At 43.6% G+C, this 16,139-nt stretch overlaps 1 protein-coding gene across 1 annotated transcript in view; it reads right to left on the bottom strand.

The window, feature by feature from the left end:
- MSH2 (mutS homolog 2) overlaps nt 1–16,139 on the bottom strand; it is an 87,525-nt gene that overhangs the window by 63,626 nt on the left and 7,760 nt on the right. The window contains exons 4-6 of the mRNA XM_063123885.1: nt 13,996–14,142; nt 9,696–9,845; nt 5,489–5,622 (exon numbers count right to left, since the gene is read on the bottom strand). Coding sequence (XP_062979955.1) covers nt 5,489–5,622; nt 9,696–9,845; nt 13,996–14,142 — 431 coding nt within the window. The remainder of the gene's footprint in view (nt 1–5,488; nt 5,623–9,695; nt 9,846–13,995; nt 14,143–16,139) is intronic.

Raw genomic sequence — 16,139 nt, forward strand, 5'->3', positions numbered from 1 at the left:
AAAAACTTCTCCTGAAGGTTAGGGAACCCCTCCAGCACAGCATGTGCTACAACAAGGTGTGCGGTCAGGGTGAAAAAGAAGTGACAACTCATCATACACACCCAGTGCACAATTCACCACATTCCCGGTACACAAGGGATCTGTTTGCACATTGGGCACTCGGGATCCTGGCTTTCCTTTCTATGTCTATTCATTATCTGTCCTCTTTACTTTCAGACTTCAAGGACTAACAATTAAAATTTTATGACACCGTACCAAAGCCAGAAGACCTTGGTGCCAAACTACTCAATGTGTTGGATTCATTAAGCTTAATGGATTTTGATGATAAAATTGGACACTTAAGTATATACTAGCTAACTTCAAATAGTCTCTTGCCCATTAATCTGTACTGTAAATCTACCTTGTGGAACATCACTAGTCAATCGACTGGAGGCATTTCTGGAGCTGCAAGTATGAGCTGGAATCCCTTACGCCAAGCAAACACAGCAGGGGGCATAGGCTGACATTAACAATACCTTTTTCCTTTTCGTTGACCCATAAGTGAATCATACAGCCTGAGTTGATTTGGAAATGTTGTCATTCCTCAGACTAGGGTTGTAAATCAGCATTAGCTGTTGTTTTGTTTTTTTAAAAAATGATCAGATTCTCAAGTTAACTGTACTCTGCTTTCCCAGTTACCATACTTAACATAATAGTCACTCCGGTTCCATGAAGCAAATCATTATCTTAATAGTTTTTAAGAGCACACAAAGATGGAAGTACGAGTGCAATACAAATTTGAAGTCTGCATTAGAGTACCTCTGGCGTGAGTTGCACCTTTTATATTGGGCCAAGTGAGTTTGTGTTTTGTGTAAGGGCCATTGGCTTGAATCCAGACTAAGTTAGTTGCAGTTAGTTCCATTCAAACCCATCAGCCAGAAGTGCGACTAATAGTCTGGATCCAACCCACTGAACTTCCTGCTGCTTCTACAACCATATACCAGCAGTGGTGTGTCCTCGTTTCTCATCAAATCTGCATTAGGCATTGCTCTCATGCTTCCATCTCTGCGTGTATTCTTAAGGCGTAAGACATAATCCAAGCCAATGGCCCTTATACTGAACACAGACTAATTTGGGCCAATATAACAGCTGCAACTCACGGGAGGTCAAACCTAATGAAGGCTGCTTTAAACACAAGAAACACCACCACTTCCACAGTGGGCAGCACAATGCCCTCCAGCAAATTGGGGGCTGCCATAGTTACAATGAGAAGGTTTTCCAGCTGTAACAGGACTCTCTGGACCAGTAACTTGTTTGCTGCTGTAAAGCACTTCTGCCATAACAAGAGCCCTCTTGGAACCGACCAAAGGCCGGTCTAGTTCAATGTTCTGTTCACACCGTGGCCAGCCAGCTGCTTGTGGGAGGTTCACAAGCAGGGCACAAGTGCAGCAGCACAATCCTGCTTGTGTTCCCCAGCAACTGGCATACAGAGACATGCTGGCACAGTTCACACATGTTTCTCAATGGTGGTTTTAGAACTCCACAGTACAGTTTTTACACTTTTTTTACAGTTTTTACAGTTGAGTAATGTGTTGTCTGGCAGAAAGACTCCACCCCACAGTGGAGTTTTTTGGGAAAACACTCCACGCTGAATATCCATGCTGGGCAGAGGAGAGTTCCTGCACAACTGTTGTCTTACATGTTGTGTGAAGGTCTCTGGTGAGTTTTCCATTGCGTTGAGTTGACTTTTCCAACCAGCTACAGAGTTCCCTGGCAAGAGTGGCGAAAGGAGCAAGTGCCGCTCTAGGAGAGCCGCCAAGATGGGGGTTGGTTTTTTTGCAGCAATGGCTGATGGGATACCATCGGGAGGACCAAGGGAGGAGAGAGGGCGGAAGAGCTGTCAATCAAACATCTCTATGGATTTTTCTCAACTCCAAGGTACAGTCACACAACAGTGGAGTTATGTTGTCTGGGAAGTACATCCTAAAAACTCAACTGTTGAGTGGAGTTTTCACACTGTGTTGACTAACGTGTTTGTCGTGTTCCCTCAGGCATTCACACGTGCTGGCAAGCTGACATGAGACGCTCACATCAGTGAGACTTCTTTTATTGAGGAAATCACACGGTAGACAAGCTTAATGGTTTCAGAGTCTCCGAAACACACTTAAAGCTGAACGACAGTTAGGAAGCTTTAGGCTCTTTTTTCTGAAATGATCTTTAAGGCAAACACTCAGAGAGGGGGGGTGAACAGGGTACGCCAATAACAGCATTGAGCTTCTCCAGACATCGCATACGCTGGTTCCTCAAAGCGACATGGCCAATCTCCTAAAACAAAGTCCCAGGAAAGTTTGCTCTGAGCCACCAGAGCCAGGCAGAGAGATCCATCACGCACTTGTCAGTCTCAGCCTACCACTACTGAGCTGACCCCGTTACCATGACTTCAGGAAAGGCTAAGCCTCAGGCCCAGGAGTCCTATCCTTCTGCTAAGGACTGGGAACTCCTTGCCACCTGAGTCTGGGCACGAACACAGAATCCACAGCATATGCAAATCCAAGTCTATGAAAAGCCTCACTACTGTTCATGACACAGTTCTTAGATATCCAAAGTCCAAATAGCAAAGCGTCCATGTACAGAGCGCTTTCAAAGTCCCAAGTGAAGATGGAATCTAAGGCAGGAGGGAGGTCAGGCGTTGTGTTGAGAGATGAAACCTAGCAAAGCTTTTTCAGCTTCGCACGAGCCTTTAGGCCTATCCAAAGTCACTTGACGGACAGGTCCTCTGACCTGTAAACTATGCCCACGTGCCAAGAGGACAGGATGTTACAACCCACTTCAAAGAGTGTCCCCCCACCTTTTCCAAAACACTCTGAAATATCCCAGAGAACCAGCTACTTCAAGACCAAAGCAAATGAGTGAACCAGCTACTCCCGTGGGAACTGTTTATAGAGATAAGCTTGCAGGGAACATCTGACATTCTCAAAGCATTTCCTAATAAATCTAACCACTAGGTACAAGGCCTATACCCGACAATGTTGTCTGGACTGAGCTACTATCTCTGATACTGGAGACTGGCTATACGCCATCTCATATTCCTTGGAACAATCTAAGCAATTGTCTTCTATACTGCATTGCTGGCACGGCTAAGGAATGAAAGGGCCAGTTCCCCATTCTCTGTTGCCTGGGCCAAGGGTGTTAAAAAGCAGGCATGTGTAATTGATGTTGCTCCCTCCTAAAGGGATGAGGAGTCCTGCTCGTGCAGTTAGGCCCTAAATCATTTCCCATCCAACCTGCAGAGGCTTTAGGTTCCCCAAAGAAGTCCTCTCCCTGGAAGGTACTGCTGGCTCAAGGAGCAGAATCTCCCAGTTATTTCTGAATATTGGGATGAGGATCGGCATGCTAAAATGGAGAGAGCCAGAGTGGTGAAGTGGTTAGAGTGTTTGACTGGGACTCAGAAGATCTGGGTTCTAGTCCCCACTCAGCCATGAAGCTCACTACCTGACTGTTGTCCATCCAAAATGAAGAGTAGGACGACCATGTAAGCTGCCTTGGATTCTTTGCAAGGAACAACAACAATGCTTCACCTGCCTCACATCCTCCACAAGAGGAAGGCACTTAAGATCATAAAAAACCACTGCTGGATCAGATCACGGTCCATCTCATCCAGCATGCTTTTCCCGAAGTAGCTAACCCACACGTACGACGTAACTGCAATATCATCCTCCCATCCATGTTCCCCAGCAGCTGGTGTGCATAGGCATGTCGCCTCTGATCCTGGGGGTAGCATACAGGTATCAGGACTAAAACCCTTTTAATAGCCTTATCCTTCATGAATCTGTCTAATTCAAATCTGTCTAGTTCAAGGCAGGTGAAGCCACCCTGTCCAAGGTGCGGAGTGGCGAATCGCTCCTCCAGCCCGCACCTTGGTTTGGGGCAGCTTCAGGGACAGGAGGACAGTAGCTCACAGCTCAGTGGTAGAGTACCTGAATGGCATGCAAAAGGTCCCAGGTTCAATCCCTAGCATCTCCAGGTAGGAAAGACCCTGAGGGGGCAGCTGGGACACTCCTCCAGCCGCACTTCAATCGGAGCAACTTTGCTGCACACAGGTTTTCCCCAGCCGGGAAAACATGAGCACAAGAAAGACAGGCTCCCACCCGAAGTGGCAGCTGGACCTCCAACTTGCAGTTCAGCTGGGGACTGGATGGTATCAGGGGCATGGTTATGCCCCCATCTGGTCCCCGGTGGTCATTTGCCACACACCCTTCCACCCCCAAAAAAATTAAAAATTCCCCACGCCTTATTTAAGGTCACTTCTTATGTCAAATTCTGTAGAAGTGTTCCTATATACTAGAGCAAGACACATACATGTTTTATCAATTGTATACTGGATTTCTCAAGAAGCAGGAAAATTCAAATAAAATTTAGGGGAAATGGTCAACCACACCAAATTATGCAAGACACTAGCATGAATAAACTGCTGGGTTTTTCCCCCCTTCCAAATAAATGCAAAGACTTAACTCATTCCTTTCCCAGTCACTGTTTGCATATACTCTGAAGGGGGGTGGGGAGGCCACAATTTATAGACACACAAATGCATGGTTATGCATACAATATTTACATAACGGAACACAAGTACTGCCTCCTCATAGCCAATAAGCCCTCAGGAAAGCAACCTACTATATACAATTGAGATTTCCTGGCCCTGTATACTTCCTTGAACAGCTTGGAAAAGGAAAGGAACCTCTCGTGCAAGCACTGAGTCATTACTGACTCTTGGAGGGACGCCAGCTTTCGCTGACGTTTTCTTGGCAGGCCTTATAGCGGGGTGGTTTGCCGTTGCCTTCCCCAGCCGTTATTACCTTTCCCCCAGCTAACTGGGTACTCATTTTACCAACCTCGGGAGGATGGGACACTAATTCCACGTGGAGGCTTCCCCCAAAACAAAGGTAGTTCTTGCTGGCATATTTCAAAAGCAAAAATCAACAAAGTGTCCTATTTTTGTTTTCCTTCACACGACTAAGCAATCACAGTAATGAAAGAGTTATACAAACATCCAGATATAAAGCTTCTGTAGATTTCAAAAGTAAACTCCAGAGTTCATTTTAAAATAATGTTGGTCTCTCATGGTCACAGGGAGTCGTTCAAAACTGTGATGCCAAAAGGGGCTCAAGGATTTGAAATTGATTTTTTTAAATTCACACAATTTTGACGGCCCAAATTCAGATTAAGAACACTGCAGAGTATTTCAAATGCAGTATCTCCACCGAGCGTCACCCAACGTCCACCAATTTCATGCTAAGTGGTATGCAATTAAATACATTCAGGATGGGTTTTTTGTGAACCGCCCGGAGAGCTTCGGCTATTGGGCGGCATAGAAATAAAATGAAATAAATAAATGTAACTGCAAAACCTCCTGATTACAACATAATCACAACTGCAGCAAGCATCAGCAGTGAAATCGCTGAACAAAAAAGCTACACTTCTTTCCTTAAACAGGTATGTTTTATTTATTTACCTTTCCTCTATCTTGTTCTTGTCCATCAGAGGCTGTTTGATCCATTGATTCACCAGCCTTTGCCCTTGAGGTGTTTTGCACTTATTTAACAGTCCAACCAGAGACTGTGTACTTTGGGCATTTTCTGAAGAACCCTGTGGAAGGGGATAAACAAACAAACACACAGTCAATAAAAACCCAGCAACCTTTATGCAGTGCTGATTGCTTCATTAACATGTTTAAAAGAAGAGAAATGGTGACGAGAGAGAATATTATTTTTTAAAATTATTTAGTATTTTTTCTGTATTCTTTTATTTTAGTGTACAAATTAACCCTTGCCTATAGAGTTCAGAATTCTAGCCTACCCTGCCCTTAAAGGGAAGACAGACAAGCTGAATGGAGAAACAAATAGAGTACTTGGGGAGAGAGGAAAAGGGGGAATAGAGATCTTTTTCCCCTGTGTATATTTGCAGACATGTACTATAAAATGAGGAACTAGAAGCCAAACTGTGAAGCAAGAGAACAGCCCATTTTTAAAATGAATAAAATCACTTAGAGCTTTGAAATAAACCACTCGGCTCTGCAGAGGTATATTCCAAGATCAATACTTCCTGAAAGCATCCCTGCTAACTTCATCATGTGACTTATATCATCGGCTACAGACATACTGTTTTTATCTGGTTGAGCTTTTATATTGTATTTTATATTATGGTTTTATACTTTGAACGTTTTTAATTTTTGTGAACGGCCCGAGATTGCTCTGGCTATTGGGCAGTATAGAAATGTAATAAATAAATAAATAAATAAATAAATAAATAAAATATCATGGTTTATCTCCCCAACAAATCCTTCTTTTAAAACACCACCTGATGCATTGATGCAACACGAAACACAATCTTCTTTTTACATTCCCTCGCACACATTCTATTCGTCCAAAGCTTGCCAAACTAATGGGTTATGAAAGAGTGGGGAATGAACAGCTGTAGGGAATGTGCACATGTTTGCGTGAGCATAGCTGTCAAAACTAGGGCTGCAGCATTTAGCTCACCTCATGGGTTAGACTAATTGACTTAAATCTTGTAAAAACAAGTGAATAAAAATAAGACTGAGCCAAAATGGAAAGGAAAACAAATGTTTTCCCCCTGATGAAATACCTCTCCAGTTTTAGAAAGCCACTCACTCCACCGTGAGGATTTTCGCAGTTCCAGTCAGCTACAGCACTATTTCATTCTATTCAAAATAGCCCTTCCTAGTAACAATGATATCATGCAGCCAATCAGAACCACTCCGAACCAAAAAACCAAAACAAAACACCACACTTAGAATACTGTGTGCAGTTTTGGTCACCACACCTAAACAATGATATTGCAGTGCTGGAAAAAGTGCAGAAAAGGACAACTAAAATGATCAAGAGGATGGAGCATCTCCCTTGTGAGGGAAGGTTACACAGCTGGGAATGTTCCCAGCTTGAAAAAAAGGAGGCTAAGAGGAGACGTGATAGAGGTTATGCATGGTGTGGAGAATGTGGATACGGAGACATTTTTTTCTCTCTCTCCCATGATACTAGAACCCGGGGTCAAACCATGAAGCTGACTGGTGAGAGATTCAGGACAGATAAAAGGAAGGCCTTCTTCACACAGTGCATAGCTAAAATATGGAATTCACTACCGCAAGGTGTGGTGATGGCCACCAATTTGGATGGCTTTAAAAGGGGGCTGGATAAATTCCTGGAGGAGGAGAAGGCTACCAATGGCTGTTAGTCAGCTCAGTGCTACTTCCATTATCAGAGGCAGTAAGCCCGTGTGCACTAGTTGTTGGGGAACATGGGCGGGAGGGTGCTGTTGCAGCATTCCTTGCTTAAGGTCCTTGGTTGACAGCTGGTGGGCCACAGAATGCTGGACTAGATGGACCCTTGTTCGGATGTAGCAGGGCTCTTATGTTCTTAAGAAGCAGACACAATTGCAAGTTGTGCAACAGGGACAGCTAAGCCCTCAGTCTTTCCCCAGATGGGTTAGCAGCTCTCATGGAGTTCATTGTTCCAGCCATGAGCTTAGCACAACTGGACAATGGCAGCTGGTTGGCCATTGTGGGAAGAAAATGCTGGACTAGATGGACCCTTGGTCTGATCCAGCATGGCTCTTCCTATGTTCTTATATACCAGCGATTCCGCTGCTGCAGTCGAATAGGACTGCAATAACAGTGAGCCAGCATAAAACGTGCAAAACTTTTGGGTGGTCCTTATAAATGTCAGTACAACAAGAACTGCAGGTTACAGGCACTGACTTAGAAGAGGCATTCCTGCCTTTCAGACACACAGGAGGGAATGCTTCATCAAAGAGGATAGTGACTGCGGAGATACATACATCTGCCATCTAAAACCAAAAAAGCCTGGGCTATGCCCACAATTACCATAGTCTTAGAAAATACAAGAAAGAAACCCAGAAAAAAACCCACCAAGTTCATTATAAGATTTGCTTCAAGTTTGAGCTTGTGTTGCCATGTTAGAAAATCTCAGCAAACATGAGGACTAGAATATTTTCCTCTCATTTTCAAAATGAAAGGAAAGCTGTTGTCTCTCTTTCTTCAGGATTCTAACAGTGGTAAAGGAGAGAAGAAGGTTGTTTGATCACAGTTTAGACAGCACAATATGACCAAACGAAAAAGGCATCAATATCAGGTGTGTGTACCAGATATGGAAGTTCCTCATGTCACACAGTGTCTGTTGGCTGCAACCTCATAATCCATTTTCTCTGTACTAGCTCAAATCGTGCTGATAGTGAGAACTTCTCTATTTTCCAGCAACAGCAAGAATTTGCTTTCGTTCAGCTGAGTCCTGCCCTCCTAAATTGGGCAGATGTCAGTCCTAAGATGCATCAGGAGGTTTATAAAAAGGTGAACACAAGCAACTCAGGCACCTCCTGCATCACTTCATCAGCTTCATTGCTCATCAACAAAGATTCTGCTTTCCCAGAAGCTATTCAGGCAACTAAAACTAGCCAATCATGCCAACCACCCATGATCAGCAGTCTGGAAACAAAGCCCTATGAGAGACTGAAAGAACTGAGCATGTTTAGCCTGGAGAAGAGAAGATTGAGGGGAGACATGATAGCACTCTTCAAATAGTTGAAAGGTTATCACACAGAGGAGGGCCAGGATCTCTTCTCGCTCCTCCCAAAGTGCAGGACATGGAATAATGGGCTCAAGTTACAGGAAGCCAGATTCCGTCTAGACATCAGGAAGAACTTCCTGACTGTTAGAGCAGTACAACAGTGGAACCAATGACCTAGGGAGGTCGTGGGCTCTCCCACACTAGAGGCTTTCAAGAGGCAGCTGGGCAGCAACCTGTTAGATATGCTTTAAGGTGGATTCCTGCAGTGAGCAGGGGGTTGGACTTGATGGCCTTGTAGGCCCCTTCCAACTATACTATTCTATTATTCTATGCTCCCAAATTCTGGAATTGTGGAATTGTGACTAGTCCCCACTCTCCCCGGATCAGGAAGGCAGTTAAGAGGCAACTATTTAACCTGGCTTTTAAAATCGTTATTATGGTTATTATGGCTTTTAAAGGTCTGTTTTTAATGTTTATTTATTTTATTTATTTATTTATTTATTTATTACATTTTTATACCGCCCAATAGCCGAAGCTCTCTTATGTTTCCTTATGTTTTTTATGTAATTATGATTTTTAGGTTCTGAACTTTTTGTAACCCGCCTTCATTGGTCTCAGAAAGGTGATACAGAAATACAAATAAATAAATAAATAAAGAATATGTTATGGGACATTACCATCCTGGGGAAGAGGAGGAATCCAGTAAATGCTACCATCACGAACACACTCCCATGGGCCTGGCTGTAGCTCCCCACCCCAACGATGCGGCTTGGCAGCATCATGCAATATGGATAAAACTTCCTGCTAAAAACGTATGAGTCTGCAGTGTTAGGGCAAGAGGAAAACTGACCCAGTCTTGAGAAGATGCAGTGGGGACTGTCTGTTCCCTAGGAAGACTAATTCACCCAACTTCTAATTAGACTTGGGGCATGACTGGAAAGCACAGGATTCGTTAATAAGGTGAGAAATATAATGTGATTTGGGAAGAGGGCCGTAATAGCACCATAGTAAAGCAGACTGGTGGATCCTAGAAAGCCCAAACGCTATTCCTAACCTACCTGTTATTCCCTGAGCCTTCACAATGATAAAAGCAGGCAGGCCCAAGCTGGAATTACTTACCTGGAAAAGGTTAAGGGCTCTGACAGCAGCGTGATCCAGAGTCATGTACTGATTGAGATCGAAGGTGGAGAGTTCAAATTGCCCAAAATTAGACTCGTCATTTAAGAGCTCTAAATACTTAATCACAGCAGACAAGGAAGAGATAGCAGCCTAGTGGGGAGAAAACAACAGACGTGTTACTCTAGACACATTCACACAACTTGGCCCAGGTGTACTGCAGCGACTAAGTATGGAAGAGCTCCCACCAATATAGGGTTTGTGCTTGACCAACAGTATTTCTAAATTATTGCTGAAAAGTCTTGACTAGTTATTATTATTTATTTATATAGCACCATCAGTGTACATGGTGCTGTACAGAGTAAAACAATAAAATAGCAAGAACACATCGGCTGGGTTCACACAACACGCTAACCCACACTCAGTGGTTGAGTATGGGTTGTTTTGAGCGGTGGATTGAACCGTAGGTTAGCGTATTATTTATTTTTATTTATTTATTTATTGCATTTTTATACCGCCCAACAGCCGAAGCTCCCTGGGCGGTTCGCAAAAACTAAAACCATTCAAAGTATAAAACAAACAGTATAAAAACATGATATAAAATACACGTTAAAAAGCAATTAAAAACATACCACACATGATTAAAACATATTTAAAACATCCTTAAAACATTCTATTGTCTGAACACAATTTATCGTGTTGTTTGAACACAGCCAGGGTGGCTTGTTAACCACACAGTGTGGCTTGTTAACCACCCTGAACAACCCAACAACAAACCATGGGTTCTCAAGGTGGCTTCTTCAAGGAAACAAGCTACACTGCATGGTTAACAAGCCACCCTCTCTGCAATCAGGCAACATACTAGCCCACAGTTCAACAAACAACCCACTGTTCAAAACAACCCTCACTCCACTACTGAGTGTGGGTTATCATGTTGTGTGAACAGCCCTGGTGAATGAGTGTGTTGTTCTTGATCCATGGGTTATCATGTTGTCTGAACCCAGTGTGTTTTCCACAGGGTGGCTTATTAAGCACCCTGAACAACCCAACAACAAACCATGGGTTCTCAAGGTGACGTGTTTAGAGAGTGTAGGTAAGTGTGTTGTGTGAACCCAGTCGTTAAGTGCACAGGGTAGATGGCCCTGTTCAAAGACTTTGTCCATCACACACCTTCAATCAGAGGCCAGGAATCGCCAATAACCACTATTAATCTTCACAACAAAGTAAGAACAGCAGCAGGCATTTATTCCACAGTAAAACGGCTATGCAATTAATACAGAACGTAATGCAAACAATAAACTACTGATGTGAGCTGCTTTGGGAGACTATAAGGCCTTCGAGGCCAACCCGCTACTCAATGCAGGAATCCATGTTAAAGCACACCTGACAGATGGCTGTCCAGCTGCATCATGAACGTGGGAGAGCCTCAACCTCCCTAGGTCATTCGTTTCATTGTCATGCTGATCTGACGGTCAAGACATTTATCCTGATGTCCAGCCAGAATCTGGCTTCCTGTAACTTGAGCCCATTATTCTGTCTCCTGCCCTCTGGGATAATAGAGAAGAAATTTTCGCCCTCCTCCATGTGGCAACCTTTCAAGTACTTGAAGAGTGCTATCATGTCTCCCCTCAGTCCTCTCTTCTCAAGGCTAAACATGCCCAGTTCTTTCAGTCTCTGTTCATAGAGCTTAGTTTAAATATGGTAGTGTAAGGCTTATTATTCAAGATCTAAAAGAATGATTTTTCATTTTTGTTTTAAACTGAACCTTGAGTTGTGTAGCCGTGCCATACAGTCAGGGCAGCCCCTCGGCCAGAAGGATAAAGGACAACCCTGCTCAGCCAATCAGTGTGGCATGAGACTAGATGAGGTGCAAGAAGTCTGGAGACAGGCAAATGTTTTAGATTGTAAGCCTGTGGGCAGGGACTGTCAAGAAATACTTTTGTAAGCCGCCGTGAGAGCCTTTTTTAGCTGAATGGCGGCATAAAAATCCTTAAATAAATAAGTAAAATAAATAAAATAAAATGAAGGCGGGCTCCAGGCATAGGTGTGTGTTTAGGCTGTTGCTGCTGCTGCTTTTATTTATTTATTTATTTATTTATTACATTTCTATACCACCCCATAGCTGAAGCTCTCTGGGCGCTTTACAAACATTAAAAATAGATATACAAAATTTAAAACCATAAAAATGTAAAACAGACAGCATACAAAGACAACATACATTTAAAAACAACTCTGAGTTCTCAATCAAATATAAAAATAGATCTGGGATGAATTAAAAACTCAACCTATGTTGCCGCCAGCGAAGAGGGGGAAGGGGACAGAGGATGGGCGCATGAGGGAGGGGCCCCACGCCACATGTAAGCCTTAGATGTGATTTCAGAATATTGAAGTTGCAAGCAGTTTCCCCGGCAGAAGGAGGAAGTGCCAGCCATTGCTCATGTGTGTTAATTTAAGACTGCCCACGCACTGATGGGGGGTGAGGACGAGAAGGAAAGAAAGTTAACCATTTACAATGTTCCATGGATCCTTTTTGCAGTCACTCATCTTATGCAAAATGAATATAAGAGACCTTACTCCTCTCTTGCAAATTTTGTGCTACAGTCTTTAAAGATGTGGAGGTAAGCACAGCCCAGAAAGAGAATGTCCTGGTTTGCACATCATGAAAATTCCTGAGTTGTATAACCCAGGAATTGTCAGGGCCAAATAGCCTGGAGCAACTGTACTGCCTCCCGCGTCCATTTTTAATCAATAGTCCAGGAATGCCTCATTCCTGGGTTATTGTGACATCCAAACCCAGAAATCTGGGTTGATACAGGGGCTAAACAATCCAGAGATAACCCAACCATCACCCATGGTTCCTGGATTGTTGATTGAAAGTGGACTTGTCGAGTGCATGGGAAGCAACGTACACTTGCCCACTCTCGCTTGTCCACAACAATTCCTGGGTTCAACAACCAAGGAATTGTTGTTACATGCAAACCGGGTCAGTACAGGCACTTCTCCCTCTCTAGCATAGACTTATAAGAACCTCCTCCAAACCATGAGTTAAGTTGAGATGAGTGCAGTAGTTTTATACATGAACCAGTCAGGACAGGAATATTGAAAATATTGCTCCAAATATTCTTAACACATCAATGTCAGAACAAAAGTTTACAATGGTTGTTGCATACAGCTATTAGTATTTAAAACATTTTTTACAGGAGCCTTCCCCAACCTGGTGTTTTCCAGACAGCATGGCTGGCTAGGGATGATTGGTGTTGTAGTCCAACACATCTGGAGGGTGAAGTCCACTTTAAAGTCTAATCTTGCCAATGTGTACAGACCCATGAGGAATCGCTCGTCCCCACCTTATACATGAAGGGGAAATGGACAGCGAATTTCCCAAAGCCACCCAAAGAAGGCTGCCTGACACACATTTTTTTGCCTACATGGGAATAAGCTCCATGTGTAAAAAAAACCCAACATTATACCATCATGTATGAAAATTGCATGTCTATTTTGCCAAAAGTACAAGTATTTGGAAGCCTCACCAATAAATATTAAGTAAAAGGTATGCACTATTTTAAAGCATTATTACTAACATCAGTAAGAATTTGCAAGAGGGGAGTTATCATGCTGGTTTCACCCGCATTTCCCATCCCTAACAATTTTGCCTATTCCTCCAATGTCATACAGCCCAGTGAGTTCCTTCCCCGGCCCTTATGCTAGGATGGCCCCTCCTGGCCATTACGCATTATAGCAGCCAGGAAAAGTCCGCTTGTTACAGGCAGCTCTAAGAAATCACCTGCAAAACTCTGGAAACAATTAAGACTGTGGCGTTTAATTGGTCAAATTGGTTAGATCAACTGAAAACTTTTAATCGACTAAAAGTGTGCCTCCAATGAACCATGCAGATCAAATACATATACATACATTGCAATTAACAAGCATCATCTTAAGAGTTGCACCCCTGATGGAATTAAACTCTCAAGACGCAATTAAAAAAAATCCCCAGAAAGGAACCGTAGGTAATCCCCAGAGAGGAATTGTAGGTAACTGAGGCTTGAGGCACCACAAAGGATTGTGAAGCATACCCTGTATGCTGATCTAGATTCCAAACATTATTCCAAAAACACATAAAGATGAATGGACAGATGGTACCAATACTGGAGAAACAAGGACATTTTATCTCCCACTTCACCCCTTCCAAAAAGAAGCAGCAAAGAGAAGACTGAAGGAGAGAAATGCAACTGAAATCAAAACTTAACAAGCTTCACTCCTTTATGGTACACTTCCCACCCACCCTTCCAGCTCAGTGACCCACCTGTTTGTCCATTTCAGGTAATGCTGCACTAGACACACGTTCTTTCTTTCTTGATCTCAGCAAACGGTTGAGATCTTGAACGATATCTTTTGCCAAAAACTCGTTCTTTTTCCTGTCTGTGATCAGAATCCCTCCTCTTTGAACCACCTGCATAAATAAAAACGTAAGTAGTACCGTCTCTCCAATTACAGTCACTCTTATCAGTCAAAGCAGGAATAGAACACAGTATTTTCCCCAAGTCAGGCTTTGCTCTTCCTCTTGTGTATTTGTGTTAGCATCTTTATGCCCTTCGTTGTACTGATCCATATCAAGGGTGGCAACAACTTGCCCAAATAAAGTTTGCTGGCAATTTGGATGCACCTTATAGTCGATTTAAGAAAAAGCACAAGAACACACCACGTTTACCTAAACCACAAACTGTTAGCATACAAAGAACAATTTTTAGCTTTAAAAGACCCTGTTCAGAAGACACATTAAGCCACGTTGGTTAAGCATTTGGAGCTAAACATTATGGCTTAGCATGTCACGTGAACCATGACTTTGCATGCCGTTTGACCATTCCGAACCATGGCGGCTACGTAACCATGGTTTAAACCCTCTCACTAACCATTTACTGTAAAAGGGTTAGTGGCCTAATCACAGCTTAGCATGTTGTCTGAACAGGCCCTCTATCGAATTGCAGTCCATGGTTTAGACCAGCCTTCCTCAACCTGGGGCGCTCCAGATGTGTTGGACTACAACTCCCAGAATGCCCCAGCCAGCTCTGGCTGGGGCATTCTGGGAGATGCAGTCCAACACATCTGGAGTGCCCCAGGTTGAGGAAGGCTGGTTTAGACTGTGCACTGTGACAAAGTCAGAGCAGCTTGAAAAGAAATCCATGGCATGAAAGCTGGCTTCCATCCACATCCACAGTATATGCAGAGAAGTCTTTTTAAAGTTCTATTCCTGGGTTGTTGAACCTCTTTCAGCCCAAGGGCTGGAGAAGCTCTCAGGGGCCGCTTTCCAGCGGTGCGCGGGGCTAAAGGCAAAAGGGGCGATGCCAAAAAAATCCCAGCGTATTGCAGCTTTAAGGTCTTACTGCCAGTTACTAGGCCTTAGGGCAGGCATTTCGACCTTTCAGAAGGGGGGGAATGCATGAAAGCCGGGAAACCACCAAATAATCAAAGGTCAGGGGGGGAAAGGCCATGGCCATCTGAGGTACCCTAGAGGGCTGGATTTGGGCCCCAGGGCTGAGGTTCTGCACCCCTGCTCTATTCAGATGATGATACTAGATAGATAGATAGATAGATAGATAGATAGATAGATAGATAGTGAAGAACTGCCTGCCAAGGCCAGTGAAGACACACATTCACCCTGTACTGAATATTGCAAGCTGTAGAACCCTGTATTTTGTTACTCCTACCGCTACTGAGAAGGAGCTACATGGAAATGCCTCCAGCATGTTTTAATTTTGTGAAGCTGCACCAAGTGCATCCAGGAAAGGCAACATTTCATTTCACTTTCATGAACTTGTTATGTTCCCATTAATAAACTAGGGCTGGCATTTAGAGAGAAAGAGACAGACAGACAGACAGACTGAACCAACTTCGGTTGTGTGAGCTGGATTCAAGGAAAAGACATTTTAAGGCAGAAATGCTCCAGCCCATTCCCTTCCCTGGCTGTGAACCAGGAAGTGAACCACCATTTGCTATCCCGTCAGAATCATGCAAGTCACGGCTAACAGTTTGCCTCCAAATTGGAATAGGAAAACCAGTTCAAACCATGACCTCCAATTCTGATGCGAAGGCACCGATCATTCTACTCACCCACTCGCCAGGGGTGAGGGCTTCTTGCCCCCTGGCGAGAGAGAGAAACTCACAGTAGCCTCGGACTGATGAGTGAATGAGATCACATTTAGCTAAAAGAAGAAACAGGTCAGAAAAAGGAGAAATAGGTTCTCAGGATGCAAAATGTTTATTGGAGCTTTGTGAAAATAAACATTTTGCAACCTGAGAACCCATTTCTCCTTTTTCTGACCTGTGTTCAATGCTCTCCTCCTTTTGTTCTTAAAAGAAGAAACAGCAGGCATTTCTCTCTACTTGTTTCTTCCTTTATCCAAGTCACTGCACAACAGGAGAGACCCCTCCCTTCCCTCGAACCGTCTG

Source organism: Elgaria multicarinata, chromosome 4, assembly GCF_023053635.1.
Source record: "Elgaria multicarinata webbii isolate HBS135686 ecotype San Diego chromosome 4, rElgMul1.1.pri, whole genome shotgun sequence".
In the NCBI taxonomy this organism is placed as follows: Eukaryota; Metazoa; Chordata; class Lepidosauria; order Squamata; family Anguidae; genus Elgaria; species Elgaria multicarinata.